The 27057-nt window shown below is 47.6% G+C and overlaps 1 protein-coding gene across 1 annotated transcript; it reads left to right on the top strand.

The window, feature by feature from the left end:
• The first annotated feature begins 793 nt into the window (after positions 1-793).
• Positions 794-26745, top strand: LOC120056174 (cullin-3-like). The gene is made up of 16 exons (XM_039004387.1): positions 794-1063; positions 4048-4245; positions 5348-5461; positions 7407-7567; positions 8104-8218; positions 10680-10908; positions 12513-12658; positions 13140-13316; positions 18173-18343; positions 18777-18884; positions 20328-20452; positions 20547-20643; positions 22505-22639; positions 22807-22993; positions 23462-23607; positions 25489-26745. The coding sequence occupies exons 1-16, from the start codon at positions 1004-1006 to the stop codon at positions 25618-25620; spliced, it is 2301 nt and encodes a 766-aa protein (XP_038860315.1). The 5' UTR covers positions 794-1003; the 3' UTR covers positions 25621-26745.
• Positions 26746-27057: the final 312 nt, after the last annotated feature.

Here is a 27057-nt window from a genome sequence, read left to right as displayed (position 1 = left end):
AAATAACAGTTAGATGAGGCAACAACAGTAAAATAACAGTTAGACTAGGCAACAACAGTAAAATAACAGTTAGACTAGGCAGTAACAGAACAGTAAAATAACAGTTAGACTTGGCAGTAAGACTAAATAACACACATAAGCCTATATTTACTTTAACAGTCTCCTGGCGGGTTCAGAATCAACAAATCACAATTACCTCTCAGGACCTTTAGGACAAAATATTTTAGGCCTACCTGAAAAAAGGTTGCTTTTATACATTTCACATGGTAACTAAGGGTCTCCTTAAAGGAACAGACATTATGGTTCATACCCTGTCACACTATTAGGCCTAGTGACATCACAATCTCCCTCAGTTTACATTAGCACTGTGTCATGTTGTAGGCTTTATGCACACTAGTATTTAAATAACAAAACAGCATGGATATCATGTGATGTGTATTGGCCAACTCGTCATAGTTGACAGGCCTAGTGCATGGGTACTGACTACTCAATAATGTAGCTAGGTAAGTATCTAGTGAGCACAAAGAAAGAATGCTAGATTTTGAAATGTGCACGTTTGTGTAATATTTTTAAAAATCCATGTCACCTCCAATTTTGGCCACCTGATAAAATGCAATATGATATGAACTGAATAGACTGTATACAAATACATTGTCCAGACTTGATACTGGGTTAAAGTTAATTGGATATATATCCAACTGGTGGAATGAGGATGAACGTGCTATATCTTTTTGCAACATTATGTTTTCCATGGTTCATCTCGCGTGATTTCGGTTCGCAGTTACCACTGCCCTGTAGAAGCTTGTTGTCCGCCATCACTGCAAGGTAGAAGCTAGGCAAAAATTGAGAGAAGAGGAGTGACAACAACAGCGCAGAGAGACGGACCCAAGCCCAAGGGGAAGGTCGAGGGGGATCTTTACCACTTTCCATTTGCAGGCATCCCTGTTGCAGCCTAAAATAGTATTTCATGATAACGTAGAGAAGACGGACGTACTAACTAATCATGTCCAACCTCAAAGGCGGCGTCAAGAAGGACACCAAGATGAGGATAAGAGCCTTTCCTGTAAGTATTGGCCGGGTACGCTGAGACGCAAGCACCGGGGATGTCATTTGCTAAAGACGGGCCTGGCTAGCTAGCTAAACATACACTTTGAAAATGTCACTGTCAGCTAACAACAACCTAGCTAACTTAGCTTCGTGTTGCGTAGATTCATATTCGCTAGTTTGCTAGCTAGCTTTGATTCGATAAGTTTCTGTTATTTGTTTAGTGCACATTGGAAAATATCTACTAGCTAACTATTCGTTAGCTAACTTGCGGTGTTATTGACAAACTAGTTTCTAGCTAGGTTGTTGGCTAGTTATGTACATTGGCAGCCAGCTAACTTTATTAGCTAGTTAGCAGAAACCTAGCTTGGTAACTAACTAGCTACCTGGTTAACTAAACTTTAAGTTAACTGTCTATCGTTAGCTAGTAACGTTAAGCTACCGGCTAACGTGCTAACGTTAGCTAGGACCTAGTCTAGGTAGCAGCTAACGTTAGCTAGTTCCTTAGCTGTGTAGCCAACTGCCCACCCGTAAAAACTGCCTGTAGCGTAGGCCTAACTTACTAACTCAGAAAGGGTATAACCAGAGTTTCTAAACTAATTTGTCAGTGTTTTTTTAAAAATCTGTGTTATGATATTTAGCCTGACTATGTTGCAGAACTAGCTAAGCATGTTGCTGTACGTTAGTTAACGTTAGTCTCTCTTTTTATGAGAGCAGCCCTACATTGTTGGATGCCAGACATTGGCTGTATGTGTGAAGGAATGACATTGCAGTCAGGGCCCTGGGCTTAGACAGTCAGGGGATGAGAGAGTACATTTCTATCTCGCACACACGCACAGTGTTACACTCTGACTGCTTGAATGCTGCAGGAATAACAGCAGCGGAATGGCCGTGCGAGTGCTTCTGTGACCACGCACTCAGTCTGTGCACCTGGACAGTAGCCAGGGTATGGGATATGCAGTTTTGTCTGCCTGCATACCTGCAGCAGCCCCACCTAATAATAACTGAGCAGGAGAAGGGATAAGCTTTTCATCTTACACAACTACTTGCCCCCCAGTTTATTCGGCCCATGTTCCAAATTTAGGCCCACCAAAGTGACTTTCAGTGTAGTGTTTGTGTTTAGGGCCTATGTGTTTGTTTGCGTCTCTGCATGCTTGGGCAGGCTTTAATTTAGACTGCCATGAAGAACTGGATTCTATTTAGGCAGTTTTCCCCTTTGCACATGTTGGTGCATCCTGTACCGCTCAGTTCAGTTGTTGGCCCTAATATAATAAAACAGATTATGTAATTACTTTGTGGAGGGGAGGCACTCAGTGTAGAACAATGACTTGATGGCATGGCCCTCTCTCTCTCTCATTTTAAACTCTTTGACTCAGCCTATCTCTCTTTCTCCATCTCCCTCAATTACTCCTCATGTCAATGTGTGAGTTGAACATCCTTCTCTGGCGGACAAACAGCAATGAAGTCAATCAAAGTTACAGGTTCCAGCCCTCTCCTTGCCTGTCTAATAGGTGTATGGTTGTGGCTGGAGTGTTAATATGCTCTCTGATCAGGTGATGGGATCCCTGAGGTTTGAATGGCCAAAAGAATGGACATCTTGACAGGGTTTGATAGCTAGCTAGCTAGCTAGCTAAGCTGTTGTCATACTAATAAGCTATGGGGCAAAAAGACTTGACTCGTCTTGGCGCCTCTGCTGTGCCCACATGAATTTGAATCAGAATCATCTGTAGTTGATTTTCTTTTAATGTTATTGTCCGCATATTTTTTCCCCCTCAACTCATCTTGGAATTTTCCATTCTTCTGAACCTGCCTAGGGAAAGACAAGATACTTTCCCATAACAAATTCTCTCAGTAATTAATGATGTTATGCTAGCCTGTCTGTATAAACACAACTCCTGGTTTGTTCACTTTGTTGTAGTGATAGACCCTATCTGCATTAATAATGTCATAGATTATGATCATGTAGGCTAACGCAAGCAAATATATAATTTACTGCTATGTACACCCTACTCGTTCTACTATTGATAATTACCAATACTTCAAATCTAAAAACACCTAGGCTTAGACCAATGTCATGCTATTTCTTACCCACCGGAGGTGATGTGACCTGGACACGTCAGCCTCTGTTGATGACCATCGTCCAGCCCAAGAACTACATGTACTTTTGTTTTTAAGCGTCTTTGAGATTATCTGTCAAATGAAAATCCCTAACTTAAATAAATATATTATTGTTTGTATTTAACTTATCGTGTGTTGTACCAGATAGATCTACTGTCTCATATTATGACAGACCAGCTAGATCTACTGTCTCTATTATATTATGACAGACCAGCTAGATCTACTGTCTCTCTTATATTATGTCACAACCTACACAATAGTCCTAATACAGATGTTCTGACTACAATTAGCCTAGTCACTTGATTTCCTCATGCACCAACTCCTACCCTTTCTCTACCAATGAGAAACACAGACATCCCTAATAATACGCCAATGGCGTTGTCTCTTTGTTTCAAATGTGTCCAGACAAGGTGTGTTTCGACCGCCATGATTGACTCACTGGGAAGTCATAATTGACTGTTTTTGTTTTTCATGTTATTGTCACTCAAGTTTTAGGCCCTAGCTGCCACCTGTGGTTTATCAAAGAAAGCTCTTAGAACATTTGAGGCTTCAAATCCTCACGCAAATCACAAAAATGCATACTAGGTGCAGGGCCAGCTTGTCGGTGAGTCGTCGATCATAGCCATACCTAAACAGCTTTTGAGACTGTATAAAACATTGTAAGATCCTTATAAACTTGCATCATTGTTCTAACCCGATAGCAACCTCTAATGAATTACCAACATCTGTGCACTGCTGTCATATATCAATTGACAAAGATGTCATCTGTTCAGATTTTCAGAATGAGGAAACAATCCTTACTAAGAATGAACGGACACAGGTGAAAAGGGTTGAACTGTTCTGTTGTCATTGTTTCTTCATTGTGTCCGATTTCTCTCTCCCTAGATGACAATGGATGAGAAGTATGTCAACAACATCTGGGACCTTCTGAAGAACGCTATCCAGGAGATCCAGAGGAAGAACAACAGCGGGCTGAGCTTCGAGGAGCTCTACAGGAACGCCTACACCATGGTGCTGCACAAACACGGCGAGAAGCTCTACACGGGCCTGCGCGAGGTCGTCACCGAGCACCTCGTCAACAAAGTAAAGGACTACGCCTCCCACAATGCACCACTGTTTATCTTCTATAAATCATTTCCCATAATACGCTGTGAAAGTGACCATCCCTCACGCCTTGTAGTTTGGTTTTGATGGTCTTCAAGAGCAAAAGCATGTGAACGCAAATTAAAATCTTATTAAGAGGCATCTGGTAGAAGTAAATTTAATCCATAATCACAATATCATTTTATATATCGTAAATGACCGCACTTTCATGAATTTGAGGATATAATCTTGAATCCCATTCAAAATAGTTTGTGACTAGGTACGGAAGTAAATCGGAATAGGTGTTGACTTTCACAGCGAATTAGCCCAGGAGTTTCTCCTGGTCACGTGACCACGTGGGTCAAGAGAAACTCCTGGCCTTGGCTGTAATGTTTACCTTTTGTAACGGACAAAATTTGATATGCAAAATCAGCAGGGAACCTGTACACACACAACACAGTGCAATCCACTTTGTAAATTAAGTACAGCACACAATGAAACAATCCCCCGTTCAGCTATAGATATAGATAGACGGATGATAGATCAGAGCTATATAGCCTACATGAAAGCTCACCACACTCAAAACAGAACCAGACAGAACCTAAAACGCTCAGTACTTATCTTATGTCTTTACTAAAACGCTCAGTACTTATCTTATGTCTTTACTAAGACTCTCATTACTTATCTTATGTCTTTACTAAAACTCTCAGTACTTATCTTATGTCTTTACTCTCAGTACTTATCTTATGTCTTTACTAAGACTCTCATTACTTATCTTATGTCTTTACTAAAACTCTCAGTACTTATCTTATGTCTTTACTCTCAGTACTTATCTTATGTCTTTACTCTCAGTACTTATCTTATGTCTTTACTCTCAGTACTTATCTTATGTCTTTACTCTCAGTACTTATCTTATGTCTTTACTCTCAGTACTTATCTTATGTCTTTACTCTCAGTACTTATCTTATGTCTTTACTCTCAGTACTTATCTTATGTCTTTACTAAGACTCTCAGTGCTTATCTTATGTCTTTACTAAGACTCTCAGTGCTTATCTTATATCTTTACTAAAACTCTCAGTACTTATCTTATGTCTTTCCGCAGGTACGGGAAGATGTCCTAAACTCGTTAAACAATAACTTTCTGCAGACTTTGAATCAAGCGTGGAATGACCACCAGACAGCCATGGTCATGATCAGAGACATCCTGATGTACATGGTAGGTGGACTGCTTTAGGTCTAGTTCACGTGTCAAACTCATTCCACGGCGGGCCGAGTGTCTGCAGGTTTTCGCCCCACCCTTGTACTTGATTGATGAATTAAGGTCACTAACTAGTAAAGAACTCCCCTCACCTGGGTCTTAATTGAAAGTTTGACACTCCTGTTCTAGTGTGTTCTATGGTTATTGATGGAAGAACAACAGTTTTGCTGTTACACTGAATTGGAAGTGTCCAGTCCATGTCGACCATGCCAAGAAGCACAACTACTGTCTGTATACCAGGGATATGCTGGAAAATATGCATAGTTTACATGAATCTGCAGAATTCCCAAACCCCAGTCCTGAAGGATTCTCCAGATGTCCTTTTAACCCGACAGGCCTAATCAGTAGTATTGCTTCTCCAGAAAGCTGTAGAGTTTTATCTCCCGTTTAGTGTTTTGTCTCCAGTGGTTTCCCTGAAGTGTAAATAATAGTTTCCTCGTATGAAAGAATGGCCCTGGGCAGACTCTCTTCAACGACGTGGCATGGCGGGGGTTGGGCGTGCCAGCCTTCTAGTTGCTGTTTGCCCTGTTTACCCTGGGCAGACTCCTCAATGACACGTCATGGCAGGGGCGGGCCAGCCTTCTAGTTGCTGTTTGCCCTGTTTACCCTGGGCAGACTCTCCTCAACGACACGTCACGGCGGGGGTTGGGCGTGCCAGCCTTCTAGTTGCTGTTTGCCCTGTTTACCCTGGGCAGACTCTCCTCAATGACATGTCATGGCGGGGGTTGGGCGTGCCAGCCTTCTAGTTGCTGTTTGCCCTGTTTACCCTGGGCAGACTCCTCAATGACACGTCATGGCAGGGGCGGGCCAGCCTTCTAGTTGCTGTTTGCCCTGTTTACCCTGGGCAGACTCTCCTCAACGACACGTCACGGCGGGGGTTGGGCGTGCCAGCCTTCTAGTTGCTGTTTGCCCTGTTTACCCTGGGCAGACTCTCCTCAATGACATGTCATGGCGGGGGTTGGGCGGGCCAGCCTTCTATTTGCTGTTTGCCCTGGGCAGACTCTCCTCAACGACGTGTCATGGCGGGGGTTGGGCGGGCCAGCCTTCTATTTGCTGTTTGCCCTGGGCAGACTCTCCTCAACGACGTGTCATGGCGGGGGTTGGGCGGGCCAGCCTTCTAGTTGCTGTTTGCCCTGGGCAGAACAAAGAACTTCTGTTTTATTTTTCCAGTTTTTTTGGGCAACTAGTGGCAACTCTGCTTGATTTACTTTGACAGTAAGGCCAACTGTCTGTGAGCTGTATGAGGTGGGGGGACAATCCAGTGACACAGCCGCTATGGAGACTGCAGAATTCTCTCGGGATTCTTTTGTTTTTCTCTCTCCTTCTCCCCGCTCTCTCCCCCCACCCCTCTCAATTCAAAGGGCTTGATCTCTCTCTTCAATTCAAAGGGCTTTAGTGGCATGGGAAACATATGTTAACATTGCCAAAGCAAGTGACATGGATAATAAACAAAAGTGAAATAAACAATATAAAATGAACAGTAAACAGTACACTCACAAAAGTTTCAAATTAAGTTTGACCGTTTCCCTGCGTCCTGGGTCTCCAGTTAGCTGCCTGGCCCGCTCGGTGTTAGGTGCAGAAATGGGAAGATGATGTAGTGTTATTCTGGTAATAAAAACATCTAATCCCAGAACTGAGATTTCAGCCATATTTATTTTGTATCTGCCTAGTAGGCTATAGATTTGTATTGGTGAGTGTAACCAAGTACCAAGGACACCAGCCTATCAGGTAGCATATGGCTTTTCAGTGCAAAAAATATGACATTTTTGGGTGTCCTCCCCCTTACCCATTTTGAGTAAACTCTAACTGTGCAAGAATTTTCTCTTCGGAGGACAAAGTATTCAAATGGGTTTTATTCTAACTTACCGGCCGCTCTAACGCGCTGTACTCCACTTGGCTCCAGGACCGGGTGTACGTGCAGCAAAACAACGTGGAGAACGTCTACAACCTGGGCCTGATCATCTTCAGAGACCAGGTGGTACGCTACGGCTGCATCCGAGACCACCTGCGACAGACCCTGCTGGACATGATCGCACGGGAGAGGAAAGGAGAGGTGGTGGACAGGTAAGGACTGTTCTGGGATCTGTCTAACAAAAGAAAGACCTGTATCTATTCACAGGGTCTGAGTATTAGTGCTGATCTGGGATCAGTTTTGCCTTTCCGATCATGATGACTGACTTGCTTTGTGTATACAGTCCCTGCTACTGTTGATCAGATAGTGGGTATTTGGTGAGGCTGGTGCATAAGTCATACCCTAGGGGACAATGGCTGGCTGTGATGTGAGGTTTAAGCCCCTGAAACCACTTCTTTCTCTTTGGCTGTTTTTTTAATGTAGGCCTATGATAAGGGCAGTAGCACATCCTATTCACAGAGAACTGACCTTTCAATTTGGGAGATTAACTACTACATTAATACCCAACTCATCACCACTCTGGCAAATAGGTTTTACTCAATGTTACTTCTTTAAAATTAAAATAAACTGTGGATGTTTTAAGGAGTCATAAAACTATAAATCCTATCGTATGGTTTTTATCTCTTTTTAAAGAGCGAAATCCCCCCCATAAATCTAGATCATGTGTTTATTCCTTGTGTGTGTACAGGGGAGCGATCAGGAACGCCTGTCAGATGCTGATGATTCTGGGTCTGGAGGGTAGGTCTGTGTACGAGGAAGACTTTGAGTCCCCCTTCTTAGAAATGTCTGCAGAATTCTTCCAGGTGGGTTGGGCAACATTTTACACACTCCTTTTTTTGATTTTTTGGTCCAGTCATTGTGACTGCTGAGATTTGTTTTATGATGTTGGCATGGATGCTAAAACCACAAAAACACGTAACCAAGCTATTACAAAACATTAAGCTGCGTTAAGTCAGTGGAGCTTCTCACTATCCTCATCTAACCCCATATAGCAACATTCCAACATATAGGTGACCTCTTGGTTTGTGGTCATCCAAATCCTGTTCATGAGTCGAAGCCCATCACTTCGTCATTTTGTGCTCCTCAACAATTGTCCACACTAATAAAATGCTTTTTAGTTTTCCGTTTTACATAAAATTGTATTGCCCTATCAACCTCTTCCAATTTCCACTTTGTTCTGTATCTGAAATACCTCTCTCACATCAAACCGTACCCTGTTCTACCCCCCCCTCAAACCGTACCCTGTTCTACCCCCCCCTCCTCAAACCGTACCCTGTTCTACCCCACCCCTCCTCAATCTGTACCCTGTTCTACCCCACCCCTCCTCAAACCGTACCCTGTTCTACCCCACCCCTCCTCAAACCGTACCCTGTTCTACCCCACCCCTCCTCAAACCGTACCCTGTTCTACCCCCCCCTCCTCAAACCGTACCCTGTTCTACCCCCCCCTCCTCAAACCGTACCCTGTTCTACCCCCCCTCCTCAAACCGTACCCTGTTCTACCCCCTCCTACTCAAACCGTACCCTGTTCTACCCCCCCTCCTCAAACCGTACCCTGTTCTACCCCCCCTCCTCAAACCGTACCCTGTTCTACCCCCCCTCCTCAAACCGTACCCTGTTCTACCCCCCCTCCTCAAACCGTACCCTGTTCTACCCCCTCCTCCTCAAACCGTACCCTGTTCTACCCCCCCCTCCTCCTCAAACCGTACCCTGTCCTACCCCCTCCTCCTCAAACCGTACCCTGTTCTACCCCCTCCTCCTCAAACCGTACCCTGTTCTACCCCCCCTCCTCAAACCGTACCCTGTTCTACCCCCCCCTCCTCAAACCGTACCCTGTTCTACCCCCTCCTCCTCAAACCGTACCCTGTTCTACCCCCCCTCCTCAAACCGTACCCTGTTCTACCCCCCCCTCCTCAAACCGTACCCTGTCCTACCCCCTCCTCCTCAAACCGTACCCTGTTCTACCCCCTCCTCCTCAAACCGTACCCTGTTCTACCCCCCCTCCTCAAACCGTACCCTGTTCTACCCCCTCCTCCTCAAACCGTACCCTGTTCTACCCCCCCTCCTCAAACCGTACCCTGTTCTACCCCCTCCTCCTCAAACCGTACCCTGTTCTACCCCCCCCTCCTCAAACCGTACCCTGTCCTACCCCCCCCTCCTCAAACCGTACCCTGTCCTACCCCCTCCTCCTCAAACCGTACCCTGTTCTACCCCCCCTCCTCAAACCGTACCCTGTTCTACCCCCCCCTCCTCAAACCGTACCCTGTCCTACCCCCTCCTCCTCAAACCGTACCCTGTTCTACCCCCTCCTCCTCAAACCGTACCCTGTTCTACCCCCTCCTCCTCAAACCGTACCCTGTTCTACCCCCTCCTCCTCAAACCGTACCCTGTTCTACCCCCCCTCCTCAAACCGTACCCTGTTCTACCCCCCCTCCTCAAACCGTACCCTGTTCTACCCCCCCTCCTCAAACCGTACCCTGTTCTACCCCCTCCTCCTCAAACCGTACCCTGTTCTACCCCCCCCTCCTCAAACCGTACCCTGTTCTACCCCCCCTCCTCAAACCGTACCCTGTTCTACCCCCCCTCCTCAAACCGTACCCTGTTCTACCCCCTCCTCCTCAAACCGTACCCTGTCCTACCCCCTCCTCCTCAAACCGTACCCTGTCCTACCCCCTCCTCCTCAAACCGTACCCTGTCCTACCCCCTCCTCCTCAAACCGTACCCTGTCCTACCCCCTCCTCCTCAAACCGTACCCTGTCCTACCCCCTCCTCCTCAAACCGTACCCTGTCCTACCCCCTCCTCCTCAAACCGTACCCTGTCCTACCCCCTCCTCCTCAAACCGTACCCTGTCCTACCCCCTCCTCCTCAAACCGTACCCTGTCCTACCCCCTCCTCCTCAAACCGTACCCTGTCCTACCCCCTCCTCCTCAAACCGTACCCTGTCCTACCCCCTCCTCCTCAAACCGTACCCTGTCCTACCCCCTCCTCCTCAAACCGTACCCTGTCCTACCCCCTCCTCCTCAAACCGTACCCTGTCCTACCCCCCCCTCCTCAAACCGTACCCTGTCCTACCCCCTCCTCCTCAAACCGTACCCTGTCCTACCCCCTCCTTCTCAAACCGTACCCTGTCCTACCCCCTCCTCCTCAAACCGTACCCTGTTCTACCCCCCCCTCCTCAAACCGTACCCTGTTCTACCCCCCCTCCTCAAACCGTACCCTGTCCTACCCCCCCCTCCTCAAACCGTACCCTGTCCTACCCCTCAGATGGAGAGCCAGAAGTTCCTAGCGGAGAACAGTGCCAGTGTGTACATCAAGAAGGTGGAGGCCAGGATCAACGAGGAGATAGAGCGGGTGCTGCACTGCCTGGACAAGTCCACAGAGGAGCCCATTGTCAAGGTGGTGGAACGGGAGCTCATCTCCAAACACATGAAGACCATCGTGGAGATGGAGAATTCCGGCCTGGTTCACATGCTCAAGAACGGCAAGACAGAAGGTGAACATGGAAAACAGGCTTGTTTTACATTCAACGAATTAAGACTGAATTGAGTTATAATCAAGACTAATGAGAACTTTACTTTACAGAGACCTGGGCCCTTTTTTTTTTTTTTTTTTAAAGCATCCCGAGTATGAGTGCTGAACACGTCATCCTGTCCATAGAATCTTTTTCACTGTGGTCTAAAAGAGGAAAACGTAATCCTCGATCAGCGTTCCCGTCCTGAGACTTGGGCTGTGGGTGATTTTCATGTAAAAAGGTTGTCCGGACATAGGCATGTTATCCAGGGTTAATCAATGATTCTCCAGACCTAGCGATAGTCTTCTATACAATCTTATTTTTTTGACTGTCCACGCTCATATCAGATTTGCACATTCCCACTGATGTAGCCTCTGAAGTAGCACACAGATGTAACGCTCATTTCCTGTCACTGTTACATAACATTTTCGGGGTGGTTGATAACGGCAAGTCGTGCACACAAACAAAAATCACTTTAGAGCATACAAATGTGGCCACGTATTGGAGCGTTAGGATTGAGGTCCACGTATGGCCATGGTATGAATCTGAAGGCAAAAGATCATATTCAATATATGTTTTGTTGTTGATGTTCATACATTAGGAAAAATATCAGATTGGGATCAGATATGGAAATAATTGGCAAAATATCTGAATGTGTTGCCTATGTAACCGTAGCCAATTAGGCACAATCTACCGGACACCCAAAGCTGATTAGTGAAGCTACTGGAGACAAAGTGAAACAGGGAGAGAAAAAATCTCTGCACACTTCCAGTCAGATCCACATTTATTTTAATTATAGCTGAGCTTTTGGTCAGTCGACCAATCGGAGCATATCTCCACAAACAATAGTGGGATAGAAGGCCACACAGAGAGCCAGAGATAATTAGACACGTGTGTTAGTCTGAAGTACCCAAAAGGCCCACTAGATGTCATACTATCAGACAGAGATACAAATAATAGATAGTACAAGACCTATTATAGATGAGTTGACTGAATCAAACCCTCCTGTTGATGATTATCAAATCAGAGATAAATAAGTTAACTCTGTCACTCATGTATTTACTGGTTCACGTCAGTTCACTTTCTTGACTGGAATTTGCTTAAAACGCATTTCCTGAGCTCTGCATTTACCTCACAGATTAACTCTGAAACCAGACACGCAGAAATACAGACAAAGCCAGTGAATCTTTGACATCTAAACCAATGTCAAGTTCTGACTAGATCTGTGTATTGGTTTGAGCTTCCTTCATAACTCATCTATTCTCCATTTTCCTCTCCCCCCTTCCTCTCTCACCCCTTCTTCCTCCCCTCCCCCCTTCCTCTCTCCCCCCCTCCTCCCCTCCCCCCCTTCCTCTCTCCCCCCCTTCCTCTCTCCCCCCCTTCCTCTCTCCCCCCCTTCCTCTCTCCCCCCCTTCCTCTCTTCTCCCCCCCTTCCTCTCTTCTCCCCCCTTCCTCTCTTCCCCCCCCTTCCCCTCTCTCCCCCTTCTTTCTCTCTCCCCCTTCTTTCTCTCTCTCCCCCTTCTTTCTCTCTCCCCCACTCTTCCTCTCTCCCCCCCTCTTCCTTCTCTCTTTCTGTTGCGCTCCAGACCTGGGCTGTATGTACAAGCTGTTTAGCCGTGTGCCTAACGGCCTGAAGACCATGTGTGAGTGTATGAGCTCCTACCTGAGGGAGCAGGGCAAGGCTCTGGTGTCAGAGGAGGGAGAGGGCAAGAACCCTGTCGACTACATCCAGGTACGCTGGGCCTAGCCTCAAATCAAAGATTGTCTGGCATTTTTATTCTCAGAACATGTCCATAACGATCAGGGCACAGATTATTTCCTGACCAGAAAGAACTCCAATATGAGGCTTTTTTAAAATAGTAACATTGGTAACTACCCCAATAAGCATTGAAGCTAAGGTTCCAGCCCACTCTTTTTAGGGACTGTCTTTTGGTTATCACTTCGGCAACAGCTTCCAGGAACGACACAATATCTTACGTACATAGTTGTTTTCTGAATAACTAACTGCCAAGTGGTACAGTATTTGGAATTTCAGTACAGAAGAAAGATAATTGTTTACCACAATACCAATTATCTTTTTAGGGCATCCCCAAGAGTTAACACGTAAACCACTTGCAATCTCTATAGTATCTGTGTGTTATTACTTATTGTAAAGTGTGCTGTGATTTTTAATTCCCTTGAAGTAAAGTTGGATTTCATTCTCTGTCCTATAGGGCCTGTTGGACCTGAAGACGAGGTTCGACCGTTTCCTCCTGGAGTCGTTCAACAACGACCGACTCTTCAAGCAGACTATCGCCGGAGACTTTGAGTACTTCCTCAACCTCAACTCCCGCTCCCCAGAGTACCTCTCCCTCTTCATCGACGACAAGCTCAAGAAGGGAGTCAAAGGGGTACGTCAGTGTTCAACCTGCCAAATGTTATATTGCTACACTTCAATGGACTAATCTCATGTAGTATCCTACCTTCCATACCTACCCTACCTTCCATACCTACCCTACCTTCCATACCTACCCTACCTTCCATACCTACCCTACCTTCCATACCTACCCTACCTTCCATACCTTCCCTACCTACCCTACCTTCCCTACCTACCCTACCTTCCATACCTACCCTACCTTCCATACCTACCCTACCTTCCATACCTACCCTACCTTCCATACCTACCTTCCATACCTACCCTACCTTCCATTCCCTACCCTACCTTCCATACCTACCCCACCTTCCCTACCTTCCCTACCTACCCTACCTTCCATACCTACCCTACCTTCCATACCTACCTTCCATACCTACCCTACCTTCCATACCTACCCTACCTTCCATACCTACCCTACCTTCCATACCTACCCTACCTTCCATACCTACCCTACCTTCCATACCTACCCTACCTTCCATACCTTCCATACCTACCCTACCTTCCATACCTACCCTACCTTCCATACCTACCCTACCTTCCATACCTACCCTACCTTCCATACCTACCCTACCTTCCATACCTTCCCTACCTTCCCTACCTACCCTACCTTCCATACCTACCCTACCTTCCATACCTACCTTCCATACCTACCCTACCTTCCATACCTACCCTACCTTCCATACCTTCCATTTCTACCCTACCTTCCCTACCTTCCATACCTACCCTACCGTCCATACCTACCCTACCGTCCATACCTACCCTACCGTCCATACCTACCCTACCGTCCATACCTACCCTACCTTCCATACCTACCCTACCTTCCATACCTACCCTACCTTCCATACCTACCCTACCTTCCATACCTACCCTACCTTCCATACCTACCCTACTCTCCCTACCTTCCATACCTACCCTACCTTCCATACCTACCCTACTTACCATACCTACCCTACCTTCCATACCTACCCTACTTACCCTACCTTCCATACCTACCCTACCTTCCATACCTACCCTACCTTCCATGCCTACCCTACTTACCATACCTTCCATACCTTCCTTCCCTACCTACCCTACCTTCCCTACCTACCCTACCTTCCCTACCTACCCTACCTTCCATACCTACCCTACCTACCCTACCTTCCATACCTACCCTACCTTCCATACCTACCCTACCTTCCATACCTACCCTACCTTCCATACCTACCCTACCTACCCTACCTACCCTACCTTCATTACCATACCTACCCTACCTGCATTACCATACCCTCCTACCCTACCTTCCATACCTACCCTACATTCCATACCTACCCTACCTTCCAGGACCACGTAGAGACGTGGATGTGGACAGGACCACGTAGAGACGTGACTGTGGACAGGACCACGTAGAGACGTGACTGTGGACAGGACCACGTAGAGACGTGACTGTGGACAGGACCACGTAGAGACGTGACTGTGGACAGGACCACGTAGAGACGTGACTGTGGACAGGACCACGTAGAGACGTGACTGTGGACAGGACCACGTAGAGACGTGACTGTGGACAGGACCACGTAGAGACGTGACTGTGGACAGGACCACACGTAGAGACGTGACTGTGGACAGGACCACACGTAGAGACGTGACTGTGGACAGGACCACACGTAGAGACGTGACTGTGGACAGGACCACACGTAGAGACGTGACTGTGGACAGGACCACACGTAGAGACGTGACTGTGGACAGGACCACACGTAGAGACGTGACTGTGGACAGGACCACACGTAGAGACGTGACTGTGGACAGGACCACACGTAGAGACGTGACTGTGGACAGGACCACACGTAGAGACGTGACTGTGGACAGGACCACACGTAGAGACGTGACTGTGGACAGGACCACACGTAGAGACGTGACTGTGGACAGGACCACACGTAGAGACGTGACTGTGGACAGGACCACACGTAGAGACGTGACTGTGGACAGGACCACACGTAGAGACGTGACTGTGGACAGGACCACACGTAGAGACGTGACTGTGGACAGGACCACACGTAGAGACGTGACTGTGGACAGGACCACACGTAGAGACGTGACTGTGGACAGGACCACACGTAGAGACGTGACTGTGGACAGGACCACACGTAGAGACGTGACTGTGGACAGGACCACACGTAGAGACGTGACTGTGGACAGGACCACACGTAGAGACGTGACTGTGGACAGGACCACACGTAGAGACGTGACTGTGGACAGGACCACACGTAGAGACGTGACTGTGGACAGGACCACACGTAGAGACGTGACTGTGGACAGGACCACACGTAGAGACGTGACTGTGGACAGGACCACACGTAGAGACGTGACTGTGGACAGGACCACACGTAGAGACGTGACTGTGGACAGGACCACACGTAGAGACGTGACTGTGGACAGGACCACACGTAGAGACGTGACTGTGGACAGGACCACACGTAGAGACGTGACTGTGGACAGGACCACACGTAGAGACGTGACTGTGGACAGGACCACACGTAGAGACGTGACTGTGGACAGGACCACACGTAGAGACGTGACTGTGGACAGGACCACACGTAGAGACGTGACTGTGGACAGGACCACACGTAGAGACGTGACTGTGGACAGGACCACACGTAGAGACGTGACTGTGGACAGGACCACACGTAGAGACGTGACTGTGGACAGGACCACACGTAGAGACGTGACTGTGGACAGGACCACACGTAGAGACGTGACTGTGGACAGGACCACACGTAGAGACGTGACTGTGGACAGGACCACACGTAGAGACGTGACTGTGGACAGGACCACACGTAGAGACGTGACTGTGGACAGGACCACACGTAGAGACGTGACTGTGGACAGGACCACACGTAGAGACGTGACTGTGGACAGGACCACACGTAGAGACGTGACTGTGGACAGGACCACACGTAGAGACGTGACTGTGGACAGGACCACACGTAGAGACGTGACTGTGGACAGGACCACACGTAGAGACGTGACTGTGGACAGGACCACACGTAGAGACGTGACTGTGGACAGGACCACACGTAGAGACGTGACTGTGGACAGGACCACACGTAGAGACGTGACTGTGGACAGGACCACACGTAGAGACGTGACTGTGGACAGGACCACACGTAGAGACGTGACTGTGGACAGGACCACACGTAGAGACGTGACTGTGGACAGGACCACACGTAGAGACGTGACTGTGGACAGGACCACACGTAGAGACGTGACTGTGGACAGGACCACACGTAGAGACGTGACTGTGGACAGGACCACACGTAGAGACGTGACTGTGGACAGGACCACACGTAGAGACGTGACTGTGGACAGGACCACACGTAGAGACGTGACTGTGGACAGGACCACACGTAGAGACGTGACTGTGGACAGGACCACACGTAGAGACGTGACTGTGGACAGGACCACACGTAGAGACGTGGTTCTGGACAGGACCACACGTAGAGACGTGACTGTGGACAGGACCACACGTAGAGACGTGGATGTGGACAGGACCACACGTAGAGACGTGGATGTGGACAGGACCACACGTAGAGACGTGGATGTGGACAGGACCACACGTAGAGACGTGGATGTGGACAGGACCACACGTAGAGACGTGGATGTGGACAGGACCACACGTAGAGACGTGACTGTGGACAGGACCACACGTAGAGACGTGACTGTGGACAGGACCACACGTAGAGACGTGACTGTGGACAGGACCACACGTAGAGACGTGACTGTGGACAGGACCACACGTAGAGACGTGACTGTGGACAGGACCACACGTAGAGACGTGACTGTGGACAGGACCACACGTAGAGACGTGACTGTGGACAGGACCACACGTAGAGACGTGACTGTGGACAGGACCACACGTAGAGACGTGACTGTGGACAGGACCACACGTAGAGACGTGACTGTGGACAGGACCACACGTAGAGACGTGACTGTGGACAGGACCACACGTAGAGACGTGACTGTGGACAGGACCACACGTAGAGACGTGACTGTGGACAGGACCACACGTAGAGACGTGACTGTGGACAGGACCACACGTAGAGACGTGACTGTGGACAGGACCACACGTAGAGACGTGACTGTGGACAGGACCACACGTAGAGACGTGACTGTGGACAGGACCACACGTAGAGACGTGACTGTGGACAGGACCACACGTAGAGACGTGGATGTGGACAGGACCACACGTAGAGACGGGGTTCTGCGTGGATGTGGACAGGACCACACGTAGAGACGGGGTTCTGCGTGGTCCTGTCCAGAACCACGTCTCTACGTGTGGTCCTGTCCACATCCACGCAGAACCCCGTCTCTACGTGTGGTCCTGTCCACATCCCCGTCTCTACGTGTGGTCCTGTCCACATCCACGTCTCTACGTGTGGTCCTGTCCACATCCACGCAGAACCCCGTCTCTACGTGTGGTCCTGTCCACATCCCCGTCTCTACGTGTGGTCCTGTCCACATCCACGCAGAACCCCGTCTCTACGTGTGGTCCTGTCCACATCCACGCAGAACCCTGTCTCTACGTGTGGTCCTGTCCACATCCACGTCTCTACGTGTGGTCCTGTCCAGAACCACGTAGAGACGTGGATGTGGACAGGACCACACGTAGAGACGCGGTTCTGGACAGGACCACACGTAGAGACGCGGTTCTGGACAGGACCACACGTAGAGACGTGGATGTGGACAGGACCACACGTAGAGACGTGGTTCTGGACAGGGAACACAGCATAAAAATACGCTTTTATTAAAGGAAAACTATTCAAACCAATATCCTAACTGTCTGTCTGTCTGGGTCTCCAGCTGACAGAACAGGAGGTGGAGTCCATCCTGGACAAGGCCATGGTTCTCTTCCGGTTCATGCAGGAGAAGGATGTGTTTGAGAGGTACTACAAACAGCACCTGGCCCGGAGGCTGCTCACCAACAAGAGTGTCTCCGACGACTCTGAGAAGAACATGATTTCTAAGCTGAAGGTGAGGAGATGAACTGCGGCCAATTACACATTGACATTTCAGACCCAATATATTACTAATTCATTTGATTTTAATTAGATTATTACTTTATTATTAATCAGGATTTCAGGATGTTCTTGACTATCTTACATCTCTCAGCATTAGAATGGACTGGTAGTTGTTTGACCTGGTTTTCCATATTGTGCTGGTCCCAACCCTGAACATGTGACTCGCTGTGCTGTGTGACTCGCTGTGCTGTGTGACTCGCTGTGTTGTGTGACTCGCTGTGTTGTGTGACTCGCTGTGTTGTGTGACTCGCTGTGTTGTGTGACTCGCTGTGCTGTGTGACTCGCTGTGCTGTGTGACTCGCTGTGCTGTGTGACTCGCTGTGCTGTGTGACTCGCTGTGTGACTCGCTGTGCTGTGTGACTCGCTGTGTTGTCTTCTCTGTGTAGACTGAGTGTGGCTGTCAGTTCACCTCTAAACTGGAAGGGATGTTCAGAGACATGAGCATCTCCAACACCACCATGGACGAGTTCCGACAACACCTACAGTCCACGGGGGTAAGACTGTTACACACACACACACACACACACCCCCCTAACAGTCCACATTAACACACACACACACCCCTAACAGTCCACATTAACACACACACCCCTAACAGTCCACATTAACACACACACACACACACCCCTAACAGTCCACATTAACACACACACACACACACCCCTAACAGTCCACATTAACACACACCCACATTAACACACACACACACACACCCCTAACAGTCCACATTAACACACACACACACACACCCCTAACAGTCCACATTAACACACACACACACACACCCCTAACAGTCCACATTAACACACACACACACACACCCCTAACAGTCCACATTAACACACACACACACACACCCCTAACAGTCCACATTAACACACACACACACACACCCCTAACAGTCCACATTAACACACACACACACACACACCCCTAACAGTCCACATTAACACACACACACACACACACCCCTAACAGTCCACATTAACACACACACACACACACACCCCTAACAGTCCACATTAACACACACACACACACACACCCCTAACAGTCCACATTAACACACACACACACACACACCCCTAACAGTCCACATTAACACACACACACACACACACCCCTAACAGTCCACATTAACACACACACACACACACACCCCTAACAGTCCACATTAACACACACACACACACACACCCCTAACAGTCCACATTAACACACACACACACACACACCCCTAACAGTCCACATTAACACACACACACACACACACCCCTAACAGTCCACATTAACACACACACCCCTAACAGTCCACATTAACACACACACACACACACCCCTAACAGTCCACATTAACACACACACACACACACCCCTAACAGTCCACATTAACACACACACACACACACCCCTAACAGTCCACATTAACACACACACACACACACCCCTAACAGTCCACATTAACACACACACACACACACCCCTAACAGTCCCCATTAACACACACACACACACACACACACACACACACACACACACCCCTAACAGTCCACATTAACACACACACACACACACACACACACACACACACACACACACACACACACACACACACACACACCCCTAACGGTCCACATTAACACACACACACACACACACACACCTAACGGTCCACATTAACACACACACACCCCCCTAACGGTCCACATTACACACACACACACACACACACACACCCCTAACAGTCCACATTAACACACACACACACACACACACACCCCTAACAGTCCACATGTATAAGATATGATAAAAGTACTATTTCCATCAAATGAAAAACTGGCATTGCCACAACATGTCTTGTTTCTGTGTTATAAACCTTGGACTCTTCCTGTGTGTCTTGGTTCTCCTTTTCATGTTGTGACTGCTGTTTCTCCCAGCTGTCTCTAGGGGGCGTCGACCTCACAGTAAGAGTACTCACCACTGGCTATTGGCCCACACAGTCGGCCACGCCCAAATGCACCATCCCCCCCTCCCCGAGACACGCCTTCGAGGTCTTCAGAAGGTACCAGCCATCCTCTGAGCCTCATCGATGGATCTGTTATCTATTACATGTGTCTTCCACAGTGCAGCCCATTTAATATATATTCTTCTGTTAGGTTCTACTTGGCCAAACACAGTGGCAGACAGTTGACCCTCCAGCATCACATGGGCTCAGCCGACCTCAACGCTACCTTCCACGGCCCCATCAAGAAGGTAAAGGTTTCATGTCGGCAATAAGGCATGGGGGGCCTTCTCAGAATGACATGAACTGTAGCTTTCCTGTTGTATGTTAATGTCAATACTGTTTTACATTTCTATCTCCACTCTCCCTTCTCTTAACCCTTCTCTACCTCTCTACCTCTCTCCCTTCTCTTAACCCTTCTCTCCCTTCTCTTAACCCTTCTCTCCCTTCTCTTAACCCTTCTCTCCCTTCTCTTAACCCTTCTCTCCCTTCTCTTAACCCTTCTCTCCCTTCTCTTAACCCTTCTCTCCCTTCTCTTAACCCTTCTCTCCCTTCTCTTAACCCTTCTCTCCCTTCTCTTAACCCTTCTCTCCCTTCTCTTAACCCTTCTCTCCCTTCTCTTAACCCTTCTCTCCCTTCTCTTAACCCTTCTCTCCCTTCTCTTAACCCTTCTCTCCCTTCTCTTAACCCTTCTCTCCCTTCTCTTAACCCTTCTCTACCTTCTCTTAACCCTTCTCTCCCTTCTCTTAACCCTTCTCTCCCTTCTCTTAACCCTTCTCTCCCTTCTCTTAACCCTTCTCTACCTCTCTCCCTTCTCTTAACCCTTCTCTACCTCTCTCCCTTCTCTTAACCCTTCTCTCAACCCTTCTCTCCCTTCTCTTAACCCTTCTCTCAACCCTTCTCTCCCTTCTCTTAACCCTTCTCTCAACCCTTCTCTACCTCTCTCCCGTCTCTTAACCCTTCTCTTAACCCTTCTCTTAACCCTTCTCTTAACCCTTCTCTACCTCTCTCCACTCTCCCGTCTCTTTTTTTTTTTTTTTTTTTTTTTTTTTTTTATACCCCCTTTTCTCCCCAATTTTCGTGGTATCCAATCGCTAGTAATTACTATCTTGTCTCATCGCTACAACTCCCGTACGGGCTCGGGAGAGACGAAGGTCGAAAGTCATGCGTCCTCCGAAGCACAACCCAACCAAGCCGCACTGCTTCTTAACACAGCGCGCCTCCAACCCGGAAGCCAGCCGCACCAATGTGTCGGAGGAAACACCGTGCACCTGGCCCCCTTGGTTAGCGCGCACTGCGCCCGGCCCGCCACAGGAGTCGCTGGAGCGCCATGAGACAAGGATATCCCTACCGGCCAAACCCTCCCTAACCCGGACGACACTAGGCCAATTGTGCGTCGCCCCACGGACCTCCCGGTCGCGGCCGGCTGTGACAGAGCCTGGGCGTGAACCCAGAGACTCTGGTGGCACAGACACTCTCCCTTCTCTTAACCCTTCTCTACCTCTTTCTACCTGTACTTCTGGTCACTCTGTCTCAATTCAAGGGGCTTTATTGGCATGGGAAACATATGTTGACATTACCAAATTAAGTGAAATGGATAATAAACAAAAGTGAAAAACAAAAATGTACAGTAAACATTACACCCACAGAAGTTCCAAAAGAATAAAGACATTTCAAATGATGACAGTACAAAAGGGAAAATAAATAAACATAAATATGGGTTTTATTTACAATGGTGTTTGTTCTTCACTTCTTTTCTTGTGGCAACAGGTCACACATTTTGCTGCTGTGATGGCACACTGTGGTATTTCACCCAGTAGATGAAGTAGGGAGTTTATCAAAATTGGATTTGTTTTCAAATTCTTTGTGTATCTGCGTAAACTGAGGGAAATATGTGTCTCTAATATGGCCGTACATTTGGCAGGAGGTTAGGAAGTGAAGCTCAGTTTCAACATCATTTTGTGGGCAGTGTGCACATAGTCTGTCTTCTCTTGAGAGCCATGTCTGCCTACAGCGGCCTTTCTCAATAGCAAGGCTATGCTCACTGAGTCTGTACATAGTCCAAGCTTTCCTTAAGTTTGGGTCAGTCACAGTCTCTCTCTGTCTCTCCAGGAGGATGGTTCGGAGGTAGGAGTGGGAGGAGCCCAGGTGACGGGCTCTAACACCAGGAAGCACATACTGCAGGTCTCCACCTTCCAGATGACCATCCTCATACTCTTCAACAACAGAGAAAAGTCCACGTTCGAGGTAAGAGCCAGATACAGGTCAGTCTCCATCACATGAAAGTGTTAGAATTCACAGATAAAGATGGCAAGCTGAAAAAAATCATCTTTTTTCCTCCTTTCCCATTTTCTGCTTCCCTTTCTCCTCCTTTACACTCTCTCCCTCTCTGTCCCCCTCCTCCCCCACTGTAGGAGATCCAGCAGGAGACGGATATACCGGAGAGGGAGCTGGTGCGAGCGCTGCAGTCGCTGGCTTGCGGGAAGCCCACCCAGCGCGTCCTCACCAAGGAGCCCAAGTCCAAGGAGATCGAGAATGGCCACGTGTTTACAGTCAACGATCAGTTTACCTCCAAGCTGCACAGAGTCAAAATACAGACAGGCGAGTGTATCTGTCTGTTATTCTAATGGATTTTCTAAATGATAAAAGGAGCCATATCACAGTGGTCTTCTGGTCTGGGGAGCTACAGGCTTAGGGTGTCATCTTCTAACTATTGCTCATTTAACCTCTGGGCATGTTGAACTTTGACTTTGCCCTGAGATGTGTTCAGTAGGACGCGCACATAGAGATATGCTTTTTAGAACAAACATGCTTCTCTGACATGTCGAGTTTTGCAAAATAATTGGCTCTGTTTGTGGTATTTCTATCTGCAACGTTCGACAATGTCTGGCTACTGAACGTGGCCTTGTGCTGAGGTTGCTGTCTCCCCCTCCACCGAGGTTGCTGTCTCCCCCCCCCCTCCCTCCGCCGAGGTTGCTGCCCCTCCGCCGAGGTTGTTGCCCTCCGCCGAGGTTGCCGGCCCCTCCCTCCTCCATGCTAAGGTTGCTGTCTCTCTCTCCCTCCCTCCAGTCGCTGCTAAGCAGGGCGAGTCGGACCCTGAGAGGAAGGAGACGCGGCAGAAGGTGGACGACGACAGGAAGCATGAGATCGAGGCGGCCATCGTCCGCATCATGAAGTCCAGGAAGAGGATGCAGCACAACGTCCTAGTAGCAGAGGTGGGTGTGGCCTTAACGTCCTGGTAGCAGAGGCCTTAACGTCCTGGTAGCAGAGGCCTTAACGTCCTGGTAGCCGAGGCCTTAACGTCCTGGTAGCCGAGGCCTTAACGTCCTGGTAGCCGAGGCCTTAACGTCCTGGTAGCCGAGGCCTTAACGTCCTGGTAGCCGAGGCCTTAACGTCCTGGTAGCCGAGGCCTTAACGTCCTGGTAGCCGAGGCCTTAACGTCCTGGTAGCCGAGGCCTTAACGTCCTGGTAGCCGAGGCCTTAACGTCCTGGTAGCCGAGGCCTTAACGTCCTGGTAGCCGAGGCCTTAACGTCCTGGTAGCCGAGGCCTTAACGTCCTGGTAAGAGGTGGGTTGTTTCCTGGACACAGAGTAAGCGTATGCCTATATGGCATCCATAGAGATTCTAACGGTAAGTGGTAGTGTTACCATGGAAATAGCCTTTCAGCAGTTGAGCAAATCAAATGGAGGCTTCCTCTCCCCTCCTTTTGAAGAAGTTCTAAGGTAATTGAGGAGAGAGAAAGTGGAGAAAAAAGCGATTTTATGAAATGAGAAGCTCCTTCTCTCGTGCGTCATCAGCTAAATGACGTTTACAGGGGTGGATCCCAAAATACACGTGTGAAGGGAGAAAAACAAGTTGGTTGTGCAAGACATTTTCTAGGTTAAACCTTAAGAGGCATATTGTTTTAACACGTCTGTATGCTTTTCTCCTTCAGACAAAACAAACGCTGATTCAAAGGGGGTGTGGCAGATTTCAAATCTCTTCCAATAAAGACTCGTAGTATGACTCTTCTTGATGAAAGGTCGCTATAAAGGAGGGGAGGAGCCTCTTCCGTTCTCCTACTAACCAATTTACATTCATCTAGTAGACCACTTATCAGTTTCTGGGGTTACTGTGGACAGAGGAGAAAGGGTGGAGGACAGACCTTTGCCCTAGACTACAAAATAACTAGCTCAATGGGAGAATTTCCATTGAATCTGTTTAGGGAAACCGGCCCATGGGGTCTGGAGAGAACTCTCTGCCTTGACCTCCGCTAGCTGTACTGTCCTGGACTTGGTTTATCTCACAGGGACAACACACATTGTTCAATATTTGAGACCAAAAGGCGCTGTGTGGCCAATCTGTTGTCTGCATTGGCCGTGCAGCAGTAAGGGTGATGGGGCCACTGCAGAAGTCAGGGCATTCCTACTTCTCAGAGCAGAGCTGTTGTCAAGGAAGTGTGTTTGTGTTTATACAGGACCGCCCTCACCTTCCGTCAACCAATCATGTCAATGCGTAGTTTTACGGAGCCCGCTGCATTGTTACGAAATGTGCAAGGTGCACGGCAATGCAGTATGGAGCTCAATTTGGGCTCTGCATGCTTCCGGAGGCGCCGCAACGCCCTCCATATGGAACCACCGACCACATTTTCGGATCAAGCATAAATTCTCTCTGAGCCAGCTGGTAAATTTCCATCTGTTGTCCATTCAGTCCCTCGTCATAGCATGTGTAGGGTTGGTGTGCAGCCAGGTTTGGAAGATCGTTTTTATTATTAAAATCTGTATCCCTAGATCATTTCTGAGTCAATTCGGTTGAATATAAGATTTTGTTTTCAATTTTTATTTTTACATGGAAATGTTTATCCCTACAGTATTTCAGTGAGTACTTTGAGGTAACTTTTGCAACATGAGTACCGCCAATCATCTCAGTGCTATTCTTTCACCAATCATGTTATAGTTTTTAATGAAAATACACTTCCTCAGAACTTGGATATTTCGGGACAAAAAATTTCAGTACAGAACATTAACACATGATATTTCAAGGACATTTCAGCACAGTCTCTTGAACCAGAGAAACGATAGTGTGTAATAGTGTTATTGTACTGCCTTTCTCCCCAGGTCACCCAGCAGCTGAGGGCCCGGTTCCTCCCCAGCCCTGTGGTCATTAAGAAGCGCATTGAAGGACTCATAGAGAGAGAATACTTGGCACGGACGCCTGAGGACCGCAAAGTCTACACCTACGTTGCATAAGAGGAGAGGAGCGTTGTGGGAGAGGAGAAATGGATTGAGGGGAGGTTTTTTTGGAGGGGGGGGTGTTGTACGCATGGACTGGGAAGTTCCTTTTTAAAAGATAAATGCTGGGAAGCTGACTCCTCCCTTTACAAAAATGACAAAAACCAGAAGTAAATGGCAAAAAAAATAATACAAAAAAAAAATCCATGAAGTGTTGTAGATTTTTTTTTTTATCAGGCCAACTACTATTACTCTTGCTCCCTGTGAGAATTTCAACATGGATGGATTCCAGCTTTTCACCGTTTTACCCTTGTAGAGATCAACCTTAAAGAATCCCTTGGGAAAGATGTGAATGCACCACTTTTTTTTTTTTTTTTTTGGTTTTCAATACTGTATAAAAATGAGAATGAATTATTAAAAACAAAACAGCAAATGTGGATTGCTGCAACAAAAAAAAATTGAATATTGAGGTTTTATTTCTTAACCAACAATTATTTAATGCTGATCCTTCAGGCTAAAACTAGCTACAAACTCGTTGAATTCAAGTGTGTGCGCGTGTGTCCTGAGTTTCAGACAGGGATATACTCAATCTGTGTTTAAGGCCAAGTTCTTTATTACCAATGAAAGACAATCAGGACAGGTTAGAGGTACTTAAAGCTAGAATCCTTAGTTGCTACATCTATTTTTTTAACTTATTTTTACCCATTTAATCTTAAAAAGAAAAAGCTTCAAATTCCTCATGAGCTCAGTTCAGCTATTGTGTCCCATTTTGTAAACAAAAACATGGTTAAAAATGTTATTTTGATATCCTGGATGGTCAGTCCTTGCATCCATAAGCTCTGTCTATGAATGAGTGGCTACATTTTTTTCCAGGCCCGTCCCTCAGCTAGGATTCTAGCTTAAGAGACAAATGAGCGACCATGAATGTGTCAGGATGAGCTATCTACCACCTCATGGCTGTTGGTCATATACTGAAGCTTTGCATTACCTTAACACAGTGAAAAGTACAAAGGGGAGAATTCCATTTACATCAATGACTGAAGTGAACATTTAACTTTAGTGGAAGTTGGGATTCTACACTGAACAAAAATACAAACGGAACGTGTAAAGTGATGGTTACATGAGCTGAAATAAAATATTCCAGAAATGTTTCATATGCACGAAAAGCTTATTTCTCTAAAATTGTGAACAAATGTTCACATGGCTGTTAGTGAGCATTTTTCCTTTGCCAAGATAATCCATCCACGTGACAGGTGTGGCATATCAAGAAGCTGATTAAACAGCATGATCATTACATAGGTACACCTTGTGCTGTGGATAAAATCCCACTAAAATGTGCAGTTTTGTCACAACACAATGCTATAGATGTTTTGAGGGAGCATACAATTCACATACTGACTGCAGGAATGTCAACCAGCGAATGTAATGTTATTTCCCTCCCATAAGCCGCCTCCA

The sequence above is a fragment of the Salvelinus namaycush genome, chromosome 11 (assembly GCF_016432855.1).
Source record: "Salvelinus namaycush isolate Seneca chromosome 11, SaNama_1.0, whole genome shotgun sequence".
NCBI classification, from domain to species: Eukaryota; Metazoa; Chordata; class Actinopteri; order Salmoniformes; family Salmonidae; genus Salvelinus; species Salvelinus namaycush.
Note: the sequence above shows the minus strand (reverse complement) of the source record. Positions and strands in the feature narration are given on the sequence as shown.

What these genes read in the sequence shown, in the direction of transcription:
- LOC120056174 (XM_039004387.1), top strand. Translation starts at nt 1,004, where the DNA reads ATGTCCAACCTCAAAGGCGGCGTCAAGAAGGACACCAAGATGAGGATA. An exon ending in CAAGAACGGCAAGACAGAAG is followed by an intron (nt 10,909 to 12,512) that starts GTGAACATGGAA and finishes GTTGCGCTCCAG; the next exon opens with ACCTGGGCTGTATGTACAAG. An exon ending in TCCACGGCCCCATCAAGAAG is followed by an intron (nt 20,644 to 22,504) that starts GTAAAGGTTTCA and finishes CTGTCTCTCCAG; the next exon opens with GAGGATGGTTCGGAGGTAGG.